The sequence below is a fragment of the Podarcis filfolensis genome (genome assembly GCF_964270895.1).
Source record: "Podarcis filfolensis genome assembly, chromosome: 2".
NCBI classification, from domain to species: Eukaryota; Metazoa; Chordata; class Lepidosauria; order Squamata; family Lacertidae; genus Podarcis; species Podarcis filfolensis.
The window spans coordinates 103,463,106-103,486,905 of NC_139605.1; the positions used below are offsets into that span (position 1 = coordinate 103,463,106).

The 23,800-nt window shown below is 47.1% G+C and overlaps 1 protein-coding gene across 3 annotated transcripts in view; it reads right to left on the reverse strand.

The window, feature by feature from the left end:
* LMBR1L (limb development membrane protein 1 like) overlaps window positions 1–18,941 on the reverse strand; it is a 52,815-nt gene extending 33,874 nt beyond the window's left edge. For all 3 annotated transcript variants that reach the window (XR_014544420.1, XR_014544421.1, XM_083598746.1), the window contains exon 1: window positions 18,462–18,941. Coding sequence is in view for 1 of the 3 variants with exons in the window: in XM_083598746.1 (XP_083454872.1) it covers window positions 18,462–18,926 (465 nt within the window). In the remaining 2 variants the exon portion in view is untranslated. The remainder of the gene's footprint in view (window positions 1–18,461) is intronic.
* Window positions 18,942–23,800: the final 4,859 nt, after the last annotated feature.

The window sequence follows — 23,800 nt, forward strand, 5'->3', positions numbered from 1 at the left end:
TCCATTTTGCATTACTTTCTATGGGAAAGCGCGCCTTGGTTTTGGAACGCTTTGGTTTTGGAAGGGACTTCCGGAACAGATTAAATTTGAGAACCAAGGTTCCACTGTATTAAAAAGTCTTGTGAAAAAGCCGGCAGGGGTGTGTGACAGAAAACATCCCACTGTGTGTGCTGAATAGACATGGGATACTAATTGTTGTTGGGGTGGGAGTAGGAAAATGGAACAGCATGGCTGGAAACCTGAACAGGAGCAATTCCACACTGCAACTTTTTGTTGCAGACCCCACTCACCAACACACACACACACACAGCACCTCTCCAAATGCCTTTGGGAAACCCAACGTCCCATACCAATAAGCCTATCAACTGAAAGCTGTAACCCTCGCAGCAAAACAAAACAAAACAAAATAAATTCTCTAGACTTGCATCAGACCCCCGGAGGACTGAAATAATAAAGCACAGAGGGAGCAACTTCAAAGAACTCAAGTGTGGCAGCTCAGCTTGCTTTGTAGGGTTATAAAGAAGAAAACGTAAAAGCCATGTTTCTAGCCCTCAGTGTTTCAGGAGCTGGGAATCATTTGGACAATGAAAGCTTGGGTGGGGTAGTGTTAGCAGAGACCAAAATGTTGTGTTTAAGAGTTTGGTCTCTCCCGGGGCTTATGCTTTTAAAAGGAAGTGCCAAACAGTCAACTCACACCATAAAGGCATCTTTGAGCTTTGATAATTATTATTATATTATAAGGGTAGACTGTCCTGCCTGGGAAGTGGCACACCTGAGAGCTATGCAGCAGAACAGGTTGGAGTGGTTTTGTTTAGAATCTTCTAAAAGATGCCCTGAAGTTAACGTTTCCAAAGGCAATACTGCTACTACTTCTACTAATAATAATACAGTGGTACCTCGGGTTAAGAACTTAATTCGTTCTGGAGGTCCGTTCTTAACCTGAAACTGTTCTTAACCTGAGGTATCACTTTAGCTAATGGGGCCTCCCGCTACCACTGCGCCTCCAGAGCACGATTTCTGTTCTCACCCTGAAGCAAAGTTCTTAACCTGAGGTACTGTTTCTGGGTTAGCGGAGTCTGTAACCTGAAGCGTCTGTAACCCGATGTACCACTGTAATAATAATTTATTATTTGAACCCCGCCCATCTGGCTGGGTTTCCCCAGCCACTCTGGGCGGCATCCAACAAAGATTAAAAATACACTAAAATGTCACACATCAAAAACTTTCCTAAACAGGGCTGCCTTCAGATGTCTTCTAAATGTCAGGTAGTTGTTTATCTCTTTGACATCGGATGGGAGGGCGTTCCATGGGGCAGGTGCCACTACAGAGAAGGCCCTCTGCCTGGTTCCCTGTAGCTTTACTTCTCGTAGCGAGGGAACCGCCAGAAGGCCCTCGGCGCTGGACCTCAGTGTCCGGGCTGAACGATGGGGGTGGAGACGCTCCTTCAGGTATACTGGACCAAGGCCATTCAGGGATTTAAAGGTCAGCACCAACACTCTGAATTGTGCTCGGAAACGTACAGTGGTACCAAGAAACCAGAGGCCTTTCTTCTGGGCATAGTTGACCAAACGGTGTTAAAGAAGGATAGAACTTTCTTTATGTATGCCACAACAGCAGCAAGAATACTTATTGCAAAATACTGGAAGACACAAGATCTACCCACTTTGGAAGAATGGCAGATGAAGGTGATGGACTATATGGAATTGGCGGAAATGACCGGCAGGATCCGAGATCAGGGGGAAGAGTCAGTGGAAGAAGATTGGAAGAAATTTAAAGATTATTTACAGAGCTATTGTAAAATTAATGAACTTTAGAATAATGTTGGATTAAAATTAAGAGGTTTCTAGCTGTAATGGGTTAAAAGAATATGAAAAAAATGGGTTTATAAAAGTAAAATTTCAAGATCACAATAATTTAAGAATAAAGATTTGGGTAGAATAAAGAGGGAAACAAATTGCTGAGCTAATAAATTGAACTGGAATACAAAAAAGAGAGGTACGAGGAGGTCCAAGAAACAAGTAAATGAAAAATAATGTGATGGAAAGACGTTTTCTTTCTTTCTTCTTTTTCTGTTTGGTTTTATTTTTTGTAATGTAAAAATCTTAATAAAAATCTTATAAAAAAAAAAGGAAACGTACAGTGGTACCTCAGGTTACATGCGCTTCAGGTTACAGACTCCGCTAACCCAGAAATAGTACCGCGGGTTTCTAATGTTTTAATCCAACACTCCCCCCCCCCTTAAAAAAATTGTATGCAACGTGCTAGCCAATGACTATCGGAAGACTGTTAAAGAGCCTGCCCACAGGGGTAGGGAACCTTTGTGGCTCCCCAAAGCTTCTCAGACTCCAATTCCCATCAGCTCCAGTTGTCACGGCCAATGGTAAAGGATGATGGGAACTGTAGTTGAGAAAAACAAAAATCTGGAGAGCCCCAGATTTCTACTCCTGTATTTGATGGAGAGGTTGGGAACAAGACACAGACCAGAGTCTAGATAATAAGAGGATCTCTACATTATTAGGGTTGCCATATTTCAAAAAATGGAAATCCGGATACAGTTGCTGAACTGTTTTTGAGGTATTTTAAAGGAAATTTGCCAAGAAAACTACATGGGTTGCCATACACCTGGGTTTTCCCAGACATTTTTTCTGATTTTTAGAAATTTCACCAAATGCTGTTTCCGAAGGATGGATCCCAGGTGCATCCGGAAAATTCTGGACGTAGGGAAGCCCTAGTTACATTAACCTATTCAGTGGCGTAGCGTGGGTTGTCAGCACCCAGGGCAAGGCAAGTAATTTGCGCCCCCTAACCCGTGGATTTGCGCCCCCTAACCCGTGGATTTGCGCCCCCTAACCCGTGGATTTGCCCTAACCCCAGATGTTGCGCCCGGTGCGGCCGGCCCCCCCTGCACCCCCCACGCTACGCCACTGAACCTATTAGAGGGTTGATTTCCCCACTGAATTGCTGAGGTGGAGCTGACTCGGAAGGAAGACAAGAAGCACAGAAGACCTGAAAGACTTGATTTGGTAAAGCAACCAAAGGCCAGCCGGCCAGCCAGCATTGCTTACACACATACACACAGACAAGAGTTCAAGCCAGCCAGGAACATGCTATGCCTGGAACACTAAACCTTCCAATAAACTTGCCTATCAACATTGATCTCTGGCATGAGATTTCTGAACTTCTTTCAGAACCACTGGAGATTATCTTGGCATGCAAATTTTTTTTTATTGCTCTGCATATTTGTATGCAGTAAGGTGTTCGCTGACGCAAGAACACGCAAGTAATCAGAAGCTGAAAGTTCAGGTTTGGAGTTCCACGCTGTCTCTGCTGAAGCAAGGAGTTTGGCTCAGGAGATATGGCCTGTTGTGGATAGGTGGAGGGAGCAGTGAAGATTAAAAAAAAAACAAAAAAAAAACAGGACAACTGTTCAGAATCTGAGTGTGGGAGGGAAAAACAGGTCTTAGCAACCAACTGCCTCTCCTGGTTTCTCAGGTGATACCCAAATACCTGTGCTCTCCCTCAAATGGAGACTATTGCTTCAGATGGTATTTGCACAAAACTAAATGCAGAATTGGGACGCGGGTGGCGCTGTGGTCTAAACCACTGATGGGAAATTCGGCGGTTTGAATCCGAGACAGGGTGAGCTCCTGTTGCTCGGTCCCTGCTCCTGCCAACCTAGCAGTTCAAAAGCACGTCAAAGTGCAAGTAGAAAAATAGGTACCGCTCCGGCGGGACGGTAAATGGCGTTTCCGTGCGCTGCTCTGGTTTCTTCAGAAGCGGCTTAGTCATGGTGGCCACATGACCCAGAAAAACTGTCTGCAGACAAAGGTCAGCTCCCTCGGCCAGTAAAGCAAGATGAGCGCCGCAACCCCAGAGTCATTCACAACTGCACTTAACTGTCAGGCGTCCTTTACCTTTACCTCTTTTAAATGCATAATTACTCTTTCAGATGCCTGAAAGCTGGAAGGGGAAAATGTGAATGCTTTATAATCGGAGATATTTGGGAAGACCATGCTGGTCTCAATTGTTCTTTGTCTCTTCAAAATGCACCTTGATCATCAGGAAAAAGGTTTATTGTCTTCACAGAAGCACTAAAAAGCAAAATGCACGTGCATGACTCCAGCTCAGCACCCCACATGCATTCCAAGACTATCAGGCATTTTCTAAACCAGCTTGTACAGCAATAATAATAATAATAATAATAATAATATTTATTTATACCCCACCCTCCCCTGCCAAGGCCGGGCTCAGAGCGGCTTACAAGCAATAATAAAAACAAGTTGAATGATTACAACTTAAAAACAAAATTAAAATACAACATTAAAATATTGAAACATTAAAATATTAAAATGTAGCCTCCTCGCAGGAGGAGAAGGAAAAGAAAAAAGAAAGAGAGGGAGGGAATCAAATTGGCTCCAAGCCAAAGGCCAGGCGGAACAACTCTGTCTTACAGGCCCTGCAGAAAGAAATCAGATCCTGCAGGGCCCTGGTCTCATGAGGCAGAGCGTTCCACCAGGCCGGAGCCAGAGTTGAAAAGGCCCTGGCTCTGGTTGAAGCCAATCTAACTTCCTTAGACCACTAGGGTGTTGCTATTTATGGACCTTGAGGCTCTCCATGGGGCATACCGTGGGGCATACCGGGAGAGGCGGTCCCATAGGTAGAAGAGGCTAGGTAGAAGCTTGCTTTTAACAAGAGAGAGAGAGATTAAAATTAAGAGCAGAGATGGTTTAAGATGCCGATCTCTGCAACCCAGAAAACAAATTGTCACCATTAACAAACAGGGTGCCATTGTGGAATTGTAGATTTCACACAGCCCTGTTTTGAGCCTGAGACATGCAATGACATTACACATTTCAAACCATGAAGGCGGCAGGTTACCGGCTTCTCTCAATAAGTAGAGCAGAACACACACCGGTGACTCAAGCAAGGTGCTGCGAGGGTTGAGAATGAGTGCCTGGCAAAGAGGCAGTGTGAAGAATTCAACACTAGGAAGAAAAGCTATCAAGGCTGTCCTTGATAGGAGTAACAAAGGAATAACACTTTGGCTTTTGAAGCTCTGGATGAATATGGTATTTAACAGGAAGTGAGTTTTCCTGTTATCAGTTCCATTCCCCCACAAACACTGCCAAGTTGGGGGATAAAGTGCATAGCCTGCCCATTTGCCCATCCTTCAAGTCGGCTGCCACATCCAACTATTCCGGCAGAAGGACTCCATGTGCAGCATTTATTTGGGAGCGGCGGCGGCAGCCAGAGCATCTGCCAAGTCAGCTTTTCTGCGAGCCACAAACTGCTTGTACTCTCAAAAGGCCCGTTCCAAAGTGCAAAACCAACTATGCTGGGAATCTCAACACAGGCTATGCCTATTGCACAGATCTCACCACAGAGCATTTTAATAATATCAGTGAGCCCAGGTGCCCGGCATTGATGACTGCAAATGCTGATCTATTTTGCTAGGGGAGAAATGTGCTATGCAGCAGCAAGCCCACAAAGGTTAACCTCAGAGCGCAGGAAGGCCTGGAGTTCAGTTCCAGATGGCAAAAAGGATAACACAATTCTTTGCGTCAGGGACCAATGCTGTGTGAGTGTTTGGAGCATGGGTAGGCAAACTATCGCCTTCTCAATCCAGCCCGCAGATGGTCCAGGAATCAGCGTGTTTTTACATGAGTAGAATGTGTCCTTTCATTTTAAATGCATCTCTGGGTTACTTGTGGGGCCTGCCTGGTGTTTTGACATGAGTAGAATGTGTGCTTTTATTTAAAATGCATCTCTGGGTTATTTGTGGGGCATAGGAATGTGTTCATTTTCCCCCCCAAAATATAGTCCAGCCCCCCACAAGGTCTGAGGGACAGCGGACCCCCCGCTGAAAAAGTTTGCTGACCCCCTGGTCTGGAGGCAGTGTTAGAAACTGGAATAGAAAAGCTTGGAGCCAAATGGCTTCTGGGACTTGGGTTTTGGGAGCCAAAACAGAATGTCTAGTCGCCACGGCGGCGGGCCAGCAACACTTTTTATTATTTTGAACTAATACGCAATTCACATAAGTGACACATTGTTAATACCACATGTTTAGCAGAAAATATCAATACATGTTTAATTTGGTGTTTACAATAAAAATATTGGTATCTATTCAGTTTTCAAAACGCTCTATACTTTATTAGTAAACTCCTTGATGTGATTGTCTATCCTCAACATATACTTTGAGGCTTCAAAGCAAATTCAATGGTACCTCGGGTTTACTTAATTTGTTCCGGAGGTCCGTTCTTAACTTGAAACTGTTCTTAACCTGAAGCACCACTTTAGCTAATGGGGCCTCCTGCTGCCTCTGCGCTGCCGGAGCCCGATTTCTGTTCTTATCCTGAAGTAAAGTTCTTAACCCGAGGTACTATTTCTGGGTTAGCAGAGTGTGTAACCTGAAGCGTATGTAACCCGAGGTACCACTGTACATTTCAGTAATCCTTCAGTGTCAGCCAGGTGCAAAAAAAATGGCACCCAGACTTTCTGAGGTGCTTGCAAATGGAGAATCTTCAGGTGCAAAATGCGCCTGGCGCCCTGCTAATTTCCAACCCTGTCTGGAGGCGGTTGGAGGATGGGTGGCAGCTAATGGATTGAGATTTGAGTTCTGACAAGGTAGAAGTATTCTTTCTGGGGGACAGAGGGTGGGCAGGTGTGGGGGACTCCCTGGTCCTGAATGGAGTAACTGCGTCCCATTGTTCCACCCTGTGGAACGCCCTCCCATCAGACGTCAAGGAGATGAGTAACTATATAACCTTTAGAAGATATCTGAAGGCAGCCCTGTAGAGGGAAGATTTTTAATGTGTAATGTTTTATTATGTTTTTACATGTGTTGGAAGCTGCCCTGAGTGGCTGGGGCAACCCAGTCAGATGGGTGGGGTATAAATAGTAAAATCATCATTATGGAATGGGATGTCCCTATTTTCACCAGAGAAATGTTGGAGGGTATGTGAATGGCATAAATGGGCATGGCTTTGGTATACAGTAACTACTGAAAGACACCCCAGGGGTACGTTAACTTGAGCCCTCTAGAGAATGGATCGTTTTTTAGAGCTCTGCGGGGTGAGCAATAGATTGACAATTGGAAGAATGGAGGCCTATGAAACAGGATTATATCAGCTATAAAATGCTTGGGACACCCTTGAACTGACTGTCCTAAGGCAGAGGTTTCTGGTTTTTGCTTGTTAAAAGGCTTACTGGAATCTGCTGTCAAAATCCATCATTTAAAATCAATGTTGGAGGCTGCCTTGTACAAACACCAAATTCCATGGTCCATTAAAAAAATTACTCTTCGCTGTTCTTACAAAAGGTTCCATCTGCTGCTGAATCTGGAATCTGCTACTGAAAGGATTAACCAGGGCTGTAGGAGAAAAGGCGCACAATTTGTGCTCATCAAAAGGATGGGGGGAAGGTTTCACAATGTTATGTCTCCCCTATTTTTTGGGTTAACCCAGGGGGAGCGGAGCAGAGAAAAGATAGCATTCAACTAACTTTTACTTAGAGTAGACCCATGACAATTAATGTGCCTAACAACAATTTAAATGGGTCTACTCTATGAAATTAGAGGAAATTCCTACCAATAGTACATAAAGTATTCTTTCGGTAGTACAGTCGTACCTCAGAAGTCGAACAGAATCCACTGGGGAAGTCCGCTTGACTTCCGAAATGTTCGACTTCCAAAGCACGGCTTCTGATTGGCTGCAGGAAGCTCCTGCAGCCAATAGGAAGCCGCGGGAGCCCAGTCAGACGTTCGGCTTCCAAAAGAACATTTGAAAACCGGAAGACTCACTTCCGGTTTTCAATCGTTCGGGAGCCAAAACATTTGACTCCCAAGGCGTTTGGAAGCCGAGGTACGACTATACTTTTATGAACTGACTTTACATTTTACATCAGCTGGAGCCTGCAACTCCATCTATATATCATGACCAGCCACCATTAACTAATCTCTGGACGGACATCCCTCAGGAAATTGTGCACATGTATTCTTGCTTAGGGGGACGCAGGTGGTGCTGTGGGTTAAACCGCAGAGCCTAGGACTTGCCGATCAGAAGGTCGGTGGTTCGAATCCCCGTGACGGGGTGAACTCCCATTGCTTCGACCCTGCTCCTGCCAATCTAGTAGTTCAAAAGCACGTCAAAGTGCAAGTAGATAAATAGGTATCGCTCCAGCAGGAAGGTAAAGGGCGTTTCCGTGCACTGCTCTGGTTCGCCAGAAGCAGCTTAGTCATGCTGGCCACGTGACCCGGAAGCTGTACACCGGTTCCCTCGGCCTACAGAGCGAGATGAGCGCCGCAACCCCAGAGTCGGTCACGACTGGACCTAATGGTCAGGGGTCCCTTTACCTATTCTTGCTTAACAACCGCTATAAAACTAAAGTTGTTTTTATCCCTGGGAACCATTTCCAGAGGGGGCAACTGCATTGGTCGTTTTAGCTCTAACACAGACCACCAAGAGCCTTGTGGCACTTCAAAGACTTTACTTGCACTTACTACGCATCAGTTTTTACAGACTTGAGTCCATTGCACCAGTGCAGGCTTTGGGCAACACACAGAAAGGGGCCAAAAAGTTGTCTTTGCTTTTCAGATAGTATCCTTGAAGCAAGGGCAGCCAACCTGGGAGTCTCTAGATCAGACATAGGCAAACTCTGGCCCTCCCGATGTTGGGGACCACAATTCCCATCATCCCTAGCTAATGGGACCAATGGTCAGGGATGATGGGAATTGTAGTCCCAAACATCTGGAGGGCCGGAGTTTGCTTATGCCTGCTCTTGATCCTCTTGCACTACAACTCCCATCATCCCTGGCTGTAGGAATATGCTAGGCTGGAACGGATAGGAACTGAAATCCAAAACATCTAGAGAGCACCAGGTTGGCTTCCCCACTGTTGAGACTATGGGCTGGCTCACTGATGTATATGAGAATGAAGGAGCGATGTTGCACGGCAAATTTCTTTCATTGTATACAGTGGTACCTCGGGTTACATACGCTTCAGGTTACATACTCCGCTAACCCAGAAATAGTACCTTGGGTTAAGAACTTTGCTTCAGGATGAGAACAGAAATCGTGCGGCGGCAGCAGGAGGCCCCATTAGCTAAAGTGGTGCTTCAGGTTAAGTACAGTTTCAGGTTAAGAATGAACCTCCGGAACTAATTAAGTACTTAACCCGAGGTACCACTGTATAAGCTAGGCGCCAAATGGCTCCTTGAAACAAGGTTGCAGTCACCAAAACAGACTGTCTAGTTGCCATTTGGGGGCAAGACGCCCCTAAAGACTTATTTTTCAAATGATGGGCTGACTGTGATCAATTCTCAGTCAAGCATCTGGATAGTTCAGATGACAACCTTGAGCTAGGTTAAGAGCTCTGAGAACATAAAGAAGAAAAGTCACTTGATCCAGGGACAGTCCACATATATACTGGCCTATTCCAACCTCTTTTTCTTAATGGGGTCTGCTCCTGCTCAGGCTGCACACACACACAAAAGCAATTTGGTTCCAGAAATTCATTCCAGTTGTGCAGATAACATGTAAGTGACAGAATTCTACAGGATGGGGTATTAGAGTGTGAAAACAGTCCAGAACCAATAATCCCCAGGCATGCAGAGATGGCAGAGATGTCAAACGCCATCCCAGGCATCTTCACTTGGTCACAAGTGGTCAAAAGCCAGGTGCAAAATGCGCCTGGCTAATTTCGAACACTACTGAGAACACGAGACGGCAGCAATGCAGGAAGCGTCCTAATAAATCCTTATGACAAAGACGTTTTCAGGTCAACAGTTCTACCTGGGGGGGAATTCTGGAAGCATGCCTGCAGCAGCCGATGAAACACAACCACTGAGCCTAAGCTGGCTCAAAGATTACCGTATTTTTCGCTCGATAACACGCACCTGACCATAACACGCACATCGTTTTTAGAGGAGGAAAACAAGGGAAAAAACATTCTGAATGAAACAGTGGATGTATCATTTTTGTGCTTCATGCTGTGGCCACAGACATGTGATCTGATGGTGAATTTGGGGTGACCCAATGCAAAAATCCTGAGAATCCCTGTGGATCCATGCTTTGTAACCACGTTTTTGCACCATTGCAGCCCCAGGCAACAGTGGGTGTGTGATTTTGGGGGGGGCAGGCTGTAGTCATGGACATGCTATGTGCTCTGATGGTGAATTTGGGGTGACCCAATGCAAAGATCCTGAGGATCCATGTTTTGTAACCACGTTTTTGCACCATTGCAGCCCCAGGCAACAGTGGGTGCGTGATTTGGGGGGGGCAGGCTGTAGCCATGGACATGCTATGTGATCTGATGGTGAATTTGGGGTGACCCAATGCAAAGATCCTGAGGATCCATGTTTTGTAACCACGTTTTTGCACCATTGCAGCCCCAGGCAACAGTGGGTGCGTGATTTGGGGGGGCAGGCTGTAGCCATGGACATGCTATGTGATCTGATGGTGAATTTGGGGTGACCCAATGCAAAGATCCTGAGGATCCATGTGGATCCATGCTTTTTAACCACATTTTTGCACCATTGCAGCCCCAGGCAACAGTGCGTGTGCGATTTTTGGGGGGCAGGCTGTAGCCATGGACATGCTATGTGATCTGATGGTGAATTTGGGGTGACCCAATGCAAAGATCCTGAGGATCCATGTGGATCCATGCTTTTTAACCACATTTTAAGTGGGGAAGGAAGGAAAAATACAGAATGGACAAGGAGCACGAGAGGGGTGTGCAGAGAAGCAGCTGGCTAAGAATGCAGGAGAGGGGTATAACGGGAGGGAGGAAAGGAAGGCAAAAGTTTTCCCTCACCTACCCACCCAAGCCAGCCAGCCAGCTCTCTCTCTCTCTCTCTCTCTCTCTCTCTCTCTCTCTCTCTCCCTCCCTCCCTCCCTCCCTCCTGCATGTTTTCAGCAGCACCGGAGCACAGAGACGACACTCTGCTTTCCCTGGAGGGGAGGGGCTTTCCCTGCTCTTTGTTCCGTTTCAGCAAACACAGCAAGGAAACAGAGGAGGGTGGGCAGTAAGACCCTGAGGCAGAATGCAGGAAAGCAGCCACTTCCTCTTTTCAGGTTTCCCTTCTCCGAGACGCGCGATTTGATTTTTGCCTGATTTTTTTTGCCATTTGGCTCCAGGGACCACACATTCGCTCAATAACACGCACAGACATTTCCCCTTCCTTTTTAGGAGAAAAAATCTGCGTGTTATAGAGGGAAAAATACGGTACTACAGTATCTGGATGGCTCAAGGGGATGAATTATGCATGCCTCTCGTGTTTGAATGTTTGCTGGATCTTTAGAAGTGCAAAGAGTAGCATTATGGCACACAAGCAAACATGGGGATGCAAGCAACCTTCAGTTCAACACACACCCCATATCTGATCGCCTGTCGAAGCCTATTCTTACTCCTCAGTTTTAAAAATGACATAAATTAAAGGGAGATTGGTCTATCGCCTCCAATTAGACAGGAATGGCTAGCTGGCTAGAAGCTCTGGGTTCAGAATAAATAGGACACTGAACGCCAGTTACCTTAAACCACCGGTGAGCTACAGCCCTGATGCCCGGCTTCTGAGCTTCTCAGATGCATGTGGATGGTCACTTCTTTGAACAGACTATACAGTGGTACCTCGGGTTACAGATGCTTTGGGTTACAGACTCCATAACCCCAGATATCATACCTCGGGTTAAGACCTTTGCTGTAGGACGAGAACAGAAATCGTGCGGCGGCAGCAGGAGGCCCCATTAGCTAAAGTGGTGCTTCAGGTTAAGAACAGTTTCAGGTTAAGAACAGACCTCCAGAACGAATTAAGTGGTACCCGAGGTACCACTGTAGAGATGCAGGACAATGTGTTTGGCCTGATTCAGGAGAACTCTTCTTATGTTTTCAACATGGTGCCCTTCATATGCTCAGTGCTAAAAACTCATTACAGTAGTACCTCAGGTTACATACACTTCAGGTTACATACGCTTCGGGTTACAGACTCCGCTAACCCAGAAATAGTACCTCGGGTTAAGAACTTTGCTTCAGGATGAGAACAGAAATCGCGTGGGGGCGGCATGGCAGCAGCACGAGGCCCCATTAGCTAAAGTGGTGCTTCAGGTTAAGAACAGTTTCAGGTTGAGAACAGACCTCCGGAACGAATTAAGTACGTAACCAGAGGAACCACTGTATGTGGTAAGCACCAAATGCCTCCTTAAACCAGGGTTGCACTCCCCAAATCAGAATGCCTAGTTGCCATTTTGGAGCCAGGTGACTCAAAAGTCCTTTTCCCCGCAATACGACTGTTTGGTTCCCGAAATTCATTCTGATTGTGCAGATGTAATATAACAGGTAGAGTTCTGCAGGATATGTTGCTAGTGTGTGAAAACAGTTCAGATCCAATGATTCCCAGGCCTGCAGCTCCAGCTGGTGGAAAAGTCAGGAGCCATCCTGGCCTGGCCCCTGGGCATCTTCACTTGGTCGCAAGCGGCCAATAGCCAGGTACAAAATCTGCCTGTCGCCTGGCAAATTTAAAAACACTGATGTTGCTCAACTACAATTCCCATCAGATCCAGGAATTATGGGAGTTGTAGTCCAGCAAGAAAGGAAAGGGCATTATGTTACCTAACCCTGGACTAAATTCCTTGGACATGCTTGTCAACACATCCCAGTGGCTCAACACCGGCTCCTCCCAAGTGAAAACACACACGTTTAAAGGTCGCTTCTTCTGCCAACATGGCCCTCTAGAGCAGGGGTCAGCAAACTTTTTCAGCAGGGGGCCGGTCCACTGTCCCTCAGACCTTGTGGGAGGGGCCGGACTATATTTTGGGGGAAAATAAAAATGAACGAATTCCTATGCCCCACAAATAACCCAGAGATGCATTTTAAATAAAAGCACACATTCTACTCATGTAAAAACACCAGGCAGGCCTCACAAATAACCCAGAGATGCATTTTAAATAAAAGGACACATTCTACTCATGTAAAAACACGCTGATTCCTGGACCGTCAGATTGAGAAGGCGATTGGGCCGGATCCGGCCCCCGGACCTTAGTTTGCCTACCCATGTTCTAGAGCTATACACTCGTATTACGCAACTCCCCAGTATTATCCCGGCTAAGCAGATTACTGAAGCCGTTACAGAACTCCAAATCCCTGCTAGTGCTCCAGAGTCCGCAGATGGGACTTCGGACTAACCTTTAGCACACAAAGCCACGTTGGGAAGCTGAACTCGCTGCACCAGAGAGGGAGGGATGCCAGGAATCTCTCGGCTTGCCAACCTCCTCATATCATGCATAAGTTGCATGTGGAGCTGTCTCTGGGCAGAGACAGGGCCACAAATAGAGATGCAACTCTTGCTAATGCTGCCATCCAGAAAAAAAACAACATCCCACCCAGCAGTCTGAAACTGAGCTGCTTGTGCATCAGGTGCCAAAATGGAACTCTTAGCAAGCATTCCAGAAGCTTCACCTCAGAAGTTCCTGTGTGACACAGCAGAGTCTTGACTTAAATCTGGGAAGGGCGGGGGACAAAGAGAGAGAAAGGCCAGTACCTTAAAAACCATTGTAAACAGTGAAAATCGTCAGTAGGATTTGAATAACACTTGCAGTTTAACGGTGAATTTTGGATATAATGGAGATGTATACGATTTGGATTATAGTGGAACCTTGGTCCTCAAACAAAATCCCTTCCGTAAGCCTGTTTAGCTTCTGAAACATTCAGAAACTGAGGCGCGGCTTCCCGTTGGCTGCAAGAGCTTCTTGCACCCAGCAGAAGCCACGTCGCACATTCGGGTTCGAAAAAACGTTTGAAACAGGAAGGATTCACTTCCAGGTTTTCGGCGTTCTGGAACCGAGGTTCCACTGTATTATAAAAGATGCAAGAGGAAAGGACTACCGTATTTTTCGCCCTATAGGGCGCACCGGCCCATAGGGCACACCTAGGTTTTTTTGGGGGGGGGGATAAAGAAAAAAATTATTTCCCCCCCCCAGCCACGGGGTTGGGGCGGGGGAAGGCCGAGCTTCCCCTGACCCCAGCCCCCAGAACAGGCTGCTGTCCGCAAGCCTTGGGAGCCCAGCAGGAAATCCCGCCGGGCTCCCAAGGCTTGTGGACATCTGCCTGAAGCCCAGGGTGTGCTGCGGAGTGCACCCCGGGCTTCAGGCTTCGGGCTGCTGTCCGCAAGCCTTGGGAGCCCGGCGGGAACTCCTGCCAGGCTCCCAGGGCTTGCGGATAGCTTCCTGAAGCCTGGAGAGCGAGAGGGGTCGGTGCGCACCAACCCCTCTCGCTCTCCAGGCTTCAGCGAAAGCCTGCATCCGCCCCATAGGACGCACACACATTTCCCCTTCATTTTTGGAGGGGAAAAAGTGCGTCCTATAGGGCGAAAAATACGGTAATAGTAGGACCCAAAAGGGGAGAAGGGAAGTCCGGGAGATTCTTTGGAATCTTGTCCTTATGTTGTATGTTTGTGATTGTAAAATTTTTAATTTGAAAACCAAATAAATAATTGAGAGAGAGAGAGAGAGAGAGAAAGTCCAGGAGAGTTTCTAATGGAGGTCTAACACAGGCTACTCCCTGTGGTGAAAGCAGAATAGCTTTAGGGAAAGTTCTGCTCCATGTAGAGCTAGAAAAGATTCAGGAAAGGGGAATCCACAAGTTGAAGGGGTTGGTGCAAGTCTCCTATGAGGAAGGCTTGCAAGACTGGCAGCTTCTAAGTAAAGGGGGGAAGGCATGATGAGAGGTGTGTATCATGACTCTGGAGGGAAGACATCAGATTTGGTACAATTTAAAAGAGAACTGCATAAAAATGCTTTACAGGTGGCATTTGACACCGGTTAAGTTAGCTAAAATATTTAGATCCAGGACAAGCGTATGTTAGAAATGCAGGGAGGCTGCACATGGATTCACATGTGGTGGAACTGTAAGAAGATTAGACAGTTTTGGGAAATGATTTACAATGAGCTTAAGAAAATGTTTAAATGCTCTTTCCCTAAAAAACCTGAAGCCTTCCTGCTGGGAATTATGGGTCATGAAATTCCAAAAAAGTTCAGGAGACTCTTTATGTAAGCCACTGTAGCAGCCAGAATTTTAATTGCAAAAGATGGGGAAGGATAGGATATACCATCTAAACTAGATTGGCAAAACCAATTAAGGGAATACGCTGAACTGGTGAGACTATCAGGTTAAGAGACGCTGCAGATGAAAAATTTATCAGAGAATGGGACATATACAGAGTTTATGTAAAAGAACACTGTCAAATTACTAATCCATTGGCAGATTTTTTACAGCTGTATCTTGCCCTTCTTTCTGGACACTGAGAGTAGTGTGCATGGCGTTCCCAAATGGTCTTTCATTCAGATCCTGATCTTCTGAACTTCAGAAATACACCAAGACAACAAACGCTCATTCGAATGTACAGCTCACAGAAAAGAGAAAGATCCTGAAAGCAAGTGTCAGTATGGCTGAGAACAGTTCTGAACACCTTTGAGGCTTGTTTAGCTAAGCAACCTTTGCCTCCCAAACATACAACTTAACAGCAAAACAGGGACACGTATGCCAGTCCTTCACAAACACAGATAGCCATCTGCATGCATTTCTTAGAGGTTGGCATGCTGGCCAGGTCACACCCTAGAGTTTCTCCCACACACCTTTAAAATGGCATCTGAATTGGGACATTATGTTAAAGACAGTTTCTCCTCTCTCTTCCTCCTTCCTCCCCTGTTAGGAAACACTCTAAGGAGGTCACACAGTATGTGGAAGAGGAAGACAGGCATTAGGAGGGGAAGTGAGGAGACACAAAAACATGGCTGTTACCTCTTCCAATTCTGTTTTTAAAAGGTACAGTGAGAAGTACCCAGCCTGCGATCTGGAAATGCCAACTTTATTTGCACAAAGGCCAAGCCACCAGTTCACCAAAGGACAACACAGGCAAGATGTTTGCTGTCACATGCTCTATTGTGAAGCAAGCCACGATTATTCCAATTTCCAGAAAAGCTTGAAGGTGTGACTAAGATGCCTCAAGGTTACCCAGTCAGAGAAGATGCTGTTTGAACATGGAGGCACAAGCAGTTAATATAATTTTGAAGCCTCAAGCCCAGAGATGGGGAAACAGCAGCCTTTCATTTTATGGAACTACAGCTCCCATCGTCGCTGGCTAGGGCTGATTGGAATGGGAATAGTTTCTTTATTCCTGCACTAGACCACCTGCTGTATCATCACCAAGGGCAAATCAAATGCACACACACATTAATCCTCCAGAAATGAACACAAACATGCAACCTTCTGCTTTCATGAAACAGCTTGGAATAAGTACAGTGGTACCTCGGGTTACATACGCTTCAGGTTACAGACTCCACTAACCCAGAAATAGTGCTTCAGGTTGAGAACTTTGCTTCAGCATGAGAACAGAAATCGTGCTCCGGCGGCGCAGCAGCAGCAGGAGGCCCCATTAGCTAAAGTGGTACTTCAGGTTAAGAACAGTTTCAGGTTAAGAACGGACCTCCGGAACAAATTAAGTACTTAACCCGAGGTACCACTGTATTTGAACATTACAGATGGTCTGGCCTGCCCGGCCCTGACTCAGCCAGCCCATGACACCAGACTTCTCTTGGTCAGGAAGACTCACAGTCATGAATGCTTCTTATTTCAGCTATCTAGGCACACACATACACCCCACAACTCACCAGCGCCAAACATGCTGTTGGAGAATGCAAAACAAAAGCAGTCCGCAGCTTAGACCAGGGGTCAGCAAACTTTTACAGCAGGGGGCTGGTCCCTCAGGCCAGACTATATTTTGAAAAAAATAATGAACGAATTCCTATGCCCCACAAATAACCCAGAGATGCATTTTAAATAAAAGGACACATTCTACTCATTTAAAAACACGCTGATTCCCGGACTGTCCGCGGGCCGGATTTGGCCCCCGGGCCGTAGTTTGCCTACCCATGAGCTAGACTCTAGGCTTCTCAAAGCAGAGTCCAGCCTGTTTTTGCTCACCAGAAAAGCACAGTGTACACCAATGGTTCTAGAGAAATACTATATGGGACCTGGGCAAGAAGACTAGGGCTCCAATATCCACTGGGTTGTGAAGCTCGCTGGGTTACCTTGGTCAGGTCAGGTCAGTATTTAATGATTAGCCATTGTTATATTTATATCCCATCTTTCCTCCAAGCAGCAAAAGGTGGTATACAACGCATCTCCCCTTCTCCTTTTTATCCTCACAACAACCCTGTAAGGTAGGTTAGGCTGAGAGGTAGTCACTGGGCCAAGGTCACTCAGTGGGCTTCAGCAGACTCCATCAGTAGAGCATGGGCAAAATATTTTTGCATTGCAGGGGGCTGACCTAGATCACCCTTGTGGTCCCTTTCAACTGCACAATTCTGTTATTCTATATACAGCAGTTGTCCCAAGAACTCCTGTTATCAGGGCAGCTCTATAAATGGCGGGGGCCACACACAAATAAGTCACTCAAATAAAACGAACAACTTTGTGCAACGACATTAATTTAAAGTCTTTCAATTACTGCATAATTACAGTTACAGATAGGTAGCCGTGTTGGTCTGCCATAGTCAAAACACACAAAAAATTTTTCCTTCCAGTAGCACCTTAAAGACCAACTAAGTTAGTTCTTGGTATGAGCTTTCGTGTGCATGCACACTTCTTCAGATACACACTTCTGAAGGTGTGCATGCACACGAAAGCTCATACCAAGAACTAACTTAGTTGGTCTTTAAGGTGCTACTGGAAGGAAAAATTTTTTTTTCTGTTTTGCATAATTACAGATTATGTCGTTGCGATGTTAAGAACTCCACGAGAAACATAGATAAAAACAAACGGGGGGGGGGGGGAGAAGATCTCAGTTGTCTCAGCCGCCCTAAATAAGTTGACTCACTGCTTATTCTCTCACTAAGCGAGCAAAACTCTGCAAGTGACATGCTCGACCTCAATTTCTCAACCCGCCTTCTCAACTACCAGGTTATGACAGCACAATCCTCTGTGTTGGAGAGACGTTTCACCGCAGAGGAGGCCTGGCGGGACTTGTTGCTCTCTCCTACCTGAAAATTGTGGGCTTTTCCGCCTCGCCAGCCGATGCCCCCTTCACAGCCTGCGTGTCAGGCAGCCTACGGTACCATCCCAACTGGGTCTACACGGGAAGTAAGCGCTGCTCACCCCCCACCCCTCCAGGTCTAGGCTTCCCATATTTCAAAGGCTGAAAATCGGCGGGCGGAAAAGTTGTCGAGCTATTTATTTACGCCAAAGTTCTAGCTATTTAAAGCGGAAATCGACACCGCCGACGTCAGTGGCCATGCGTCCGGATTCCCCCGGACATGTATGTGTCCGGGAAATTCCGGACGCGCGGCCACCCGGGGGGCAGGGTGCAGGCGGGGGGGGGGGAGCAAGTCGCTTCCTCTTCTGTGACCCAAAGCCAACTCCCCCCAGCCCGCCTTTGCTGTCCCGGGAACATCCCCGCACCGGCGGCCGTCTACTCACGAGGCACTCCCGGACCCGCTCGTGGAAGAGCTGCTCCCGCGTCGACAGCACATCGCCTTCCGCGGAGTCCATGCTCTGGTCAGCATGGCTGAAGGCGAGAAGGGCTGGCTCGGGAGCCGGGGGAAGCAGCGCGCGGGAATCCCAGAGGCGCCCCAGGGCGGGAGCCACAATGGAGAAGGGAGAGAGCTCCGTCCGCTTTCCTCCTCCTCCTCCTCCTCCGGCTTCGCAGGCGCCTCTTATTTGGGGGGTGGGGGGGTCCCTTTCGACGTCACAATGGCGCGGCGACGTCACAATGTACCCTCGGCCACAGCCCGCGGAGCTCCGCGTTCCATTCTTAAAGAGACACGGCCCCCCACACGCCAGCCGACGACGCCACTCTCGCAGCAAAGGAAAGAGACAGTCTGACGACGCCAGCTCCCCTTCGACGGAAACGCGCCGATTGGCTGGAGAAGGGCTCGTTTTCATTGGCTGCCTCCGCAGGCAGCGGCTCAACCTGGTAGGCCGAGCGGAGCGTCCATTATTCCGCAGGTAGCCACGCCCACCCCCGCCTGTGAGCGCCGCAACCTCCAGAGTCGTCCGCGACTGGACCTAAAGGTCAGGGGTCCCTTTGCCTTTACATTTATTTCTTCCTTTTTCTGCCCCGGTGCGGCACCCTCGTTGAGACGGGGGGGCTCTTTTGAAGTTCGAGGGAAAGTTTCTAGAAGATCATGGACCCTGAGGATCATCTGTGGGAAATAATTGCGTACAGCTGAAAACGCTGGCAGCATTAAGATAGATTCAACAGTGTAAACAAGTTTTGATGGATGCAATAATGGTATAGTTTTTGTAAAATGTGCTGGGATTTATGATACGTGAAATGAACCATGGAAGGAGAAGAAGGGAAGTCATTGATATCTTAAGGATGTAAAATGAGTATTTTAAAATAGAAAAATTAATAAAAATTATATATATATAAAGGATAATATAGTCCAAACTAGATGCAGGAATATGTAGCTGTCCCATATGGGGATAGAACCTGCAACCTTTGGTGTTATCAGCACCGTGCTGTACCCAAAATCTGCTGGGAGCTCAGATGCTGCAGCTGCTAGATTTAATCTGGAGCATTTAGTCCATCTGCTAAAGATCTGGGTCAGTGCGCTTGATAAAGTTTATTTGTGCTCTCTGGAGCTGTGGAACTGCTGGTTGGAAAAGCACTAAATGTTATCCCATGCAGCTCGCACAGTTCTGTTCTCAGTGTGACTCTCCCTGTCCGAGAACTAGAGTAACAAGACACAGTTTGGTGCACACAACAACAACAACAACAACAACAACATCTGGCAGGGTTTCCCCAGCGTCTCAGTGGCTCTCAACAGAATACAGTATTAAAAACACGATAAAACATCAAACATTAAAAACTTCCCTAAACTGGGCTGCCTTCAGATGTCTTCTAAAAGTCAGACAGTTGTTAATTTCCTTGACATCTGATGGGAGGGTGTTCCACAGGGCGGGCGCCACTACCAAGAAGGCCCTTTGCCTGGTTCCCTGTAACCTCGCTTCTCGCAGTGAGGGAACCACCAGAAGGCCCTCGGAGCTGGACCTCAGTGTCCGGGCTGAACGATGGGGGTGGAGATGCACGCACCCCACACATGTTTACACATACACATGCACAAACACACAACATTAACACGCACACCCCTCCATACATTTGTTCTTAAAGGGTATAAAACGTCCAACATAACTTAGACTCACAGAATTGTAGAGTTGGAAGGTACCCTGAGAGTCATCTAGTCCAACCCCTTCGATGACAATGGAAGAGTGCGCCATTGGGAGGGAAGTCAAACCATTGGAGAGTTGCAGCGCCTGTTGTGGCTATAGAGACTGGTACCAGAGAGACATGTTTGTTTCCTTGCTGGTTGGTGCAGATGCTGGGACAATGTCCTGCTTGAGGCACAGCCCTCCCACTGAAAATGTCAAGCATTTTTTTTTAATCTGAAAATCTCAAAACCACATATAAAGATTGAAATATTTGAAGTGGGATCATGCGCAATTGTGATTATGCAATAAAAGGCACCTGGAAGTGCCATTAAACTCTCAACACCTCCCTACGGTGCGTTTCACAGTGTGGACAGCTGGGTGTAGCATATAGCCATGTGGCAGAGTCAGGACCAGCATCCAAGGTAGGCATTTTGGGCTCATGTGGATCCATGGGGCTGCCAACTCCAGAGCCATGGCCTTCCCTCGATGTCCTCTGAAAAGACAAGCAGTAACAAGAGTGAGGAGTCCGGTCTCCCACCAGTCAGATGTAAACATTGGGTTGATAGTGTTGCAGGAATTTATGTATAGGTTGGGGGGGGGTTGACCCTCCAGCAGATGTCATGCACATGCAGCCCACTACCAAAATCAGCACAAATCGCTTTTGTGACTTTTGTGATTTGTCCCCACAAAACACTTCATCACAGTTTCTTCCTGTCTATTCAAAGGGCCTCTTTGCTGCACAATACCAAATGTAAGAATTCACTGATAAATGTATCTGTGTACTGGCTCACAGGGAAAACTCCAGAAATTCATATAGACATGTGAGCTCAGCTACTGAGCAGCCCCTCTGCCTGAGTGATAATCCCTGACATCCTGATACCTGAGTGCCAGACAGGTAGCCATTCCAGAAATAGCAAACCCAGCTGGAGACAAAAGGGTGTGATTAGCTTGCCTGGGAAATAGGGAAATGTAAATATCTCTTTTGTTACACTTGATGGGTGTTTGGTGGAGGGCAAGGAGAACCATGGGTCAGGGTCCAGGATGCTCAGATTACTGCCACCAGACCTCCCTTTTCATGATGTAACCACAATGTAGTTTGGGGGGGTGTAACATGGGGATTAGCAGCTAATAAAAGTTTGGGGCCTCTTTTGTTTGGAGCTTCCATCTTGTTCCACCTTGTGGCAGGTGGGAGTCCTGTCTTGACAGTCTTCAATAAAGACCAAGCCTACTGGCTGCTGTTTTGCTCTGGCATTCCTGGCGGGTGTCCTTGTTTTTTGTCCAAGGGAGCCCTCAGATATCTCCGTTCACAATAGGCAATGAGGAAGAGAAGAGCCTACTAAGGGGCTCTTGCTCAGCCCCCCTCCAAAAAACCTGGACCCAACAGTGGATGAGACAAACATTGCCTTATGTCTCTCTGCACAGAGTAATTGAGGCACCTGATTCACTGCCAGGCGCTTAGCCTGAGACGCCACATCATATAATCAAAACCACTAAATAAGGGTTTGCATCACAATTAAGATTCTGTGCTTTATTACACTGTCGAGGGTTCACTGCCCAGCGTGACCTATAAAAACATGCAGCATCCCGGTTTATTGTTCTCATGACAGCTACTCATTGTGACCAATTCCCCAATTTTACCATGCATTAAGTTCAGACCTGCTCTCATGCGCACCCCGGAAATAACCATATGCATATAGCGCCATCTAGAGGCCTTGCAAGAATTAGAAAAACAACCAGGGAGGTTATCTTCTGAGAAGGTGCACGACATGGTATCCCTCTCAAAAGACATCTATGCCACATTGGCACCATCTATTTGAAGCAAAACGGTACCACTCTAAACAGTCACGGCACACAAATGCCCAATAATTATGACAGCTGTGGTTTGTTAAGAGTGCTGACCATTGTTAGGGAGGCCGCTATTGACCTCACAAAGCTACAATTCTCAGAATGGCTTAACAATACCTCTTCATGGGGAAAGATAGGAATTGAGTGCTTGTGCGCTCATGTCCTGCTTTCAGCAAGTTTTTCTTCTTCTGTTCTTCTGTTCATTAAGTTCCATAACTCTCCCAGAGCTGGCTTGTAGTTCCTTTACTGCCAATTAATCCAGAATGCGGCAGCTAGACTGGTGAGTGGGAATGGCCGCCGAGACCATAGTACACTGGCCCTGAAAGACCTACACTGGCTCCCAGTATGTTTCCGAGCACAATTCAAAGTGTTGGTGCTGACCTGTAAATCCCTAAACGGCCTCAGTCCAGTATACCTGAAGGAGGTGTCTCCACCCCCATTGCTCACTGAGGTCCAGCTCCGAGGGCCTTCTGGCGGTTCCCTCCCTGCGAGAAGTGAGGTAACAGGGAACCAGACAGAGGGCCTTCTTGGTAGTGGCGCCCGCCCTGTGGAACGCCCTCCCGTCAGATGTCAAGGAAATTAACAACTATCTGACTTCTAGAAGATGTCTGAAGGCAGCCCTGTTTAGGGAAGTTTTAATGTTTGATGTTATATTGTGTTTTTAATATTCTGTTGGGAGCTGCCAGAGTGGCCAGATCTGCTGGGTAGATATAATAAATTATTATTATATCATTATTATTTATCCCTTCCAGTGCCAGCTCTCCTGCATAGGCAAACACACATCTTCCTCAATCTCTTTCAACATCTTTGTGTGTCCAGCAGGCTGCCAGTCTTCCCCTCAATGCCTGGGCTAGCAAGTCCCATTTTGCCACTTGAGGCAGTGGCAGAGATACAGGGGCAGGCAGGGCATCCATAAGTTTCCCTGTTATACATGAGAGACACATTTGGGCCTGCTGCAGGTTTAAGTAGCTCCTCAGCCAAGTGCCCTCCGGTGGTCTTCCATTGCCCACAGTGACGTGAGGCGACCCACACCAGCATAACTCTGGGGCACATTAAGTCCACAGCTGGGGATGAGGATAGGTGTTAGTGCCCAATGGGATCCAGCAGGACTGCTGAGCCCTGGCAACTGTCGGTGTGTAAGGTAAAAGGTAAAGAACCCCTGGACAGTTAAGTCCAGTCAAAGGCGACTATGGGGTTGCAGCGCTCGTCTTGCTTTCAGGCCGAGGGAGCCGGCGTTTGTCCACAGACAGCTTTCTGGGTCATGTGGCCAGCAGGACTAAACCGCTTCTGGCACAACGGAACACCGTGACAGAAACCAGAGCACATGGAAATGCTATTTACCTTCCCGCTACAGCAGTACCTATTTATCTAATTGTGCTGGTGTGCTTTCGAACTGCTAGGTTGGAAGGAGCTGGGACAGAGCAACCGGTGCTCACCCCATCATGGGGATTTGAACCACCGACCTGATCGGCAAGCCCCAAGAGGCTCAGTGGTTTAGACCACAGTGCCACCCACTGTTGAAGGGCACCAGGTGCCGACAGTGTGTCTGAGCCATATCCGCTCCCACAATACAGAGGAAGACGTGCAATCGCATGTATGCAATTAACACTTCGCCGAGATTATGCAGTTCGGTGGTAAAATGTTTATGTGCTTGCTGTTGCAGAATGTATTGGTAATAAAATATTATGTGTGTGCTACTGTTTCTGTGCTGCTCTGGTTTGCCAGAAGCAGCTTAGTCATGCTGGCTACATGACCCAGAA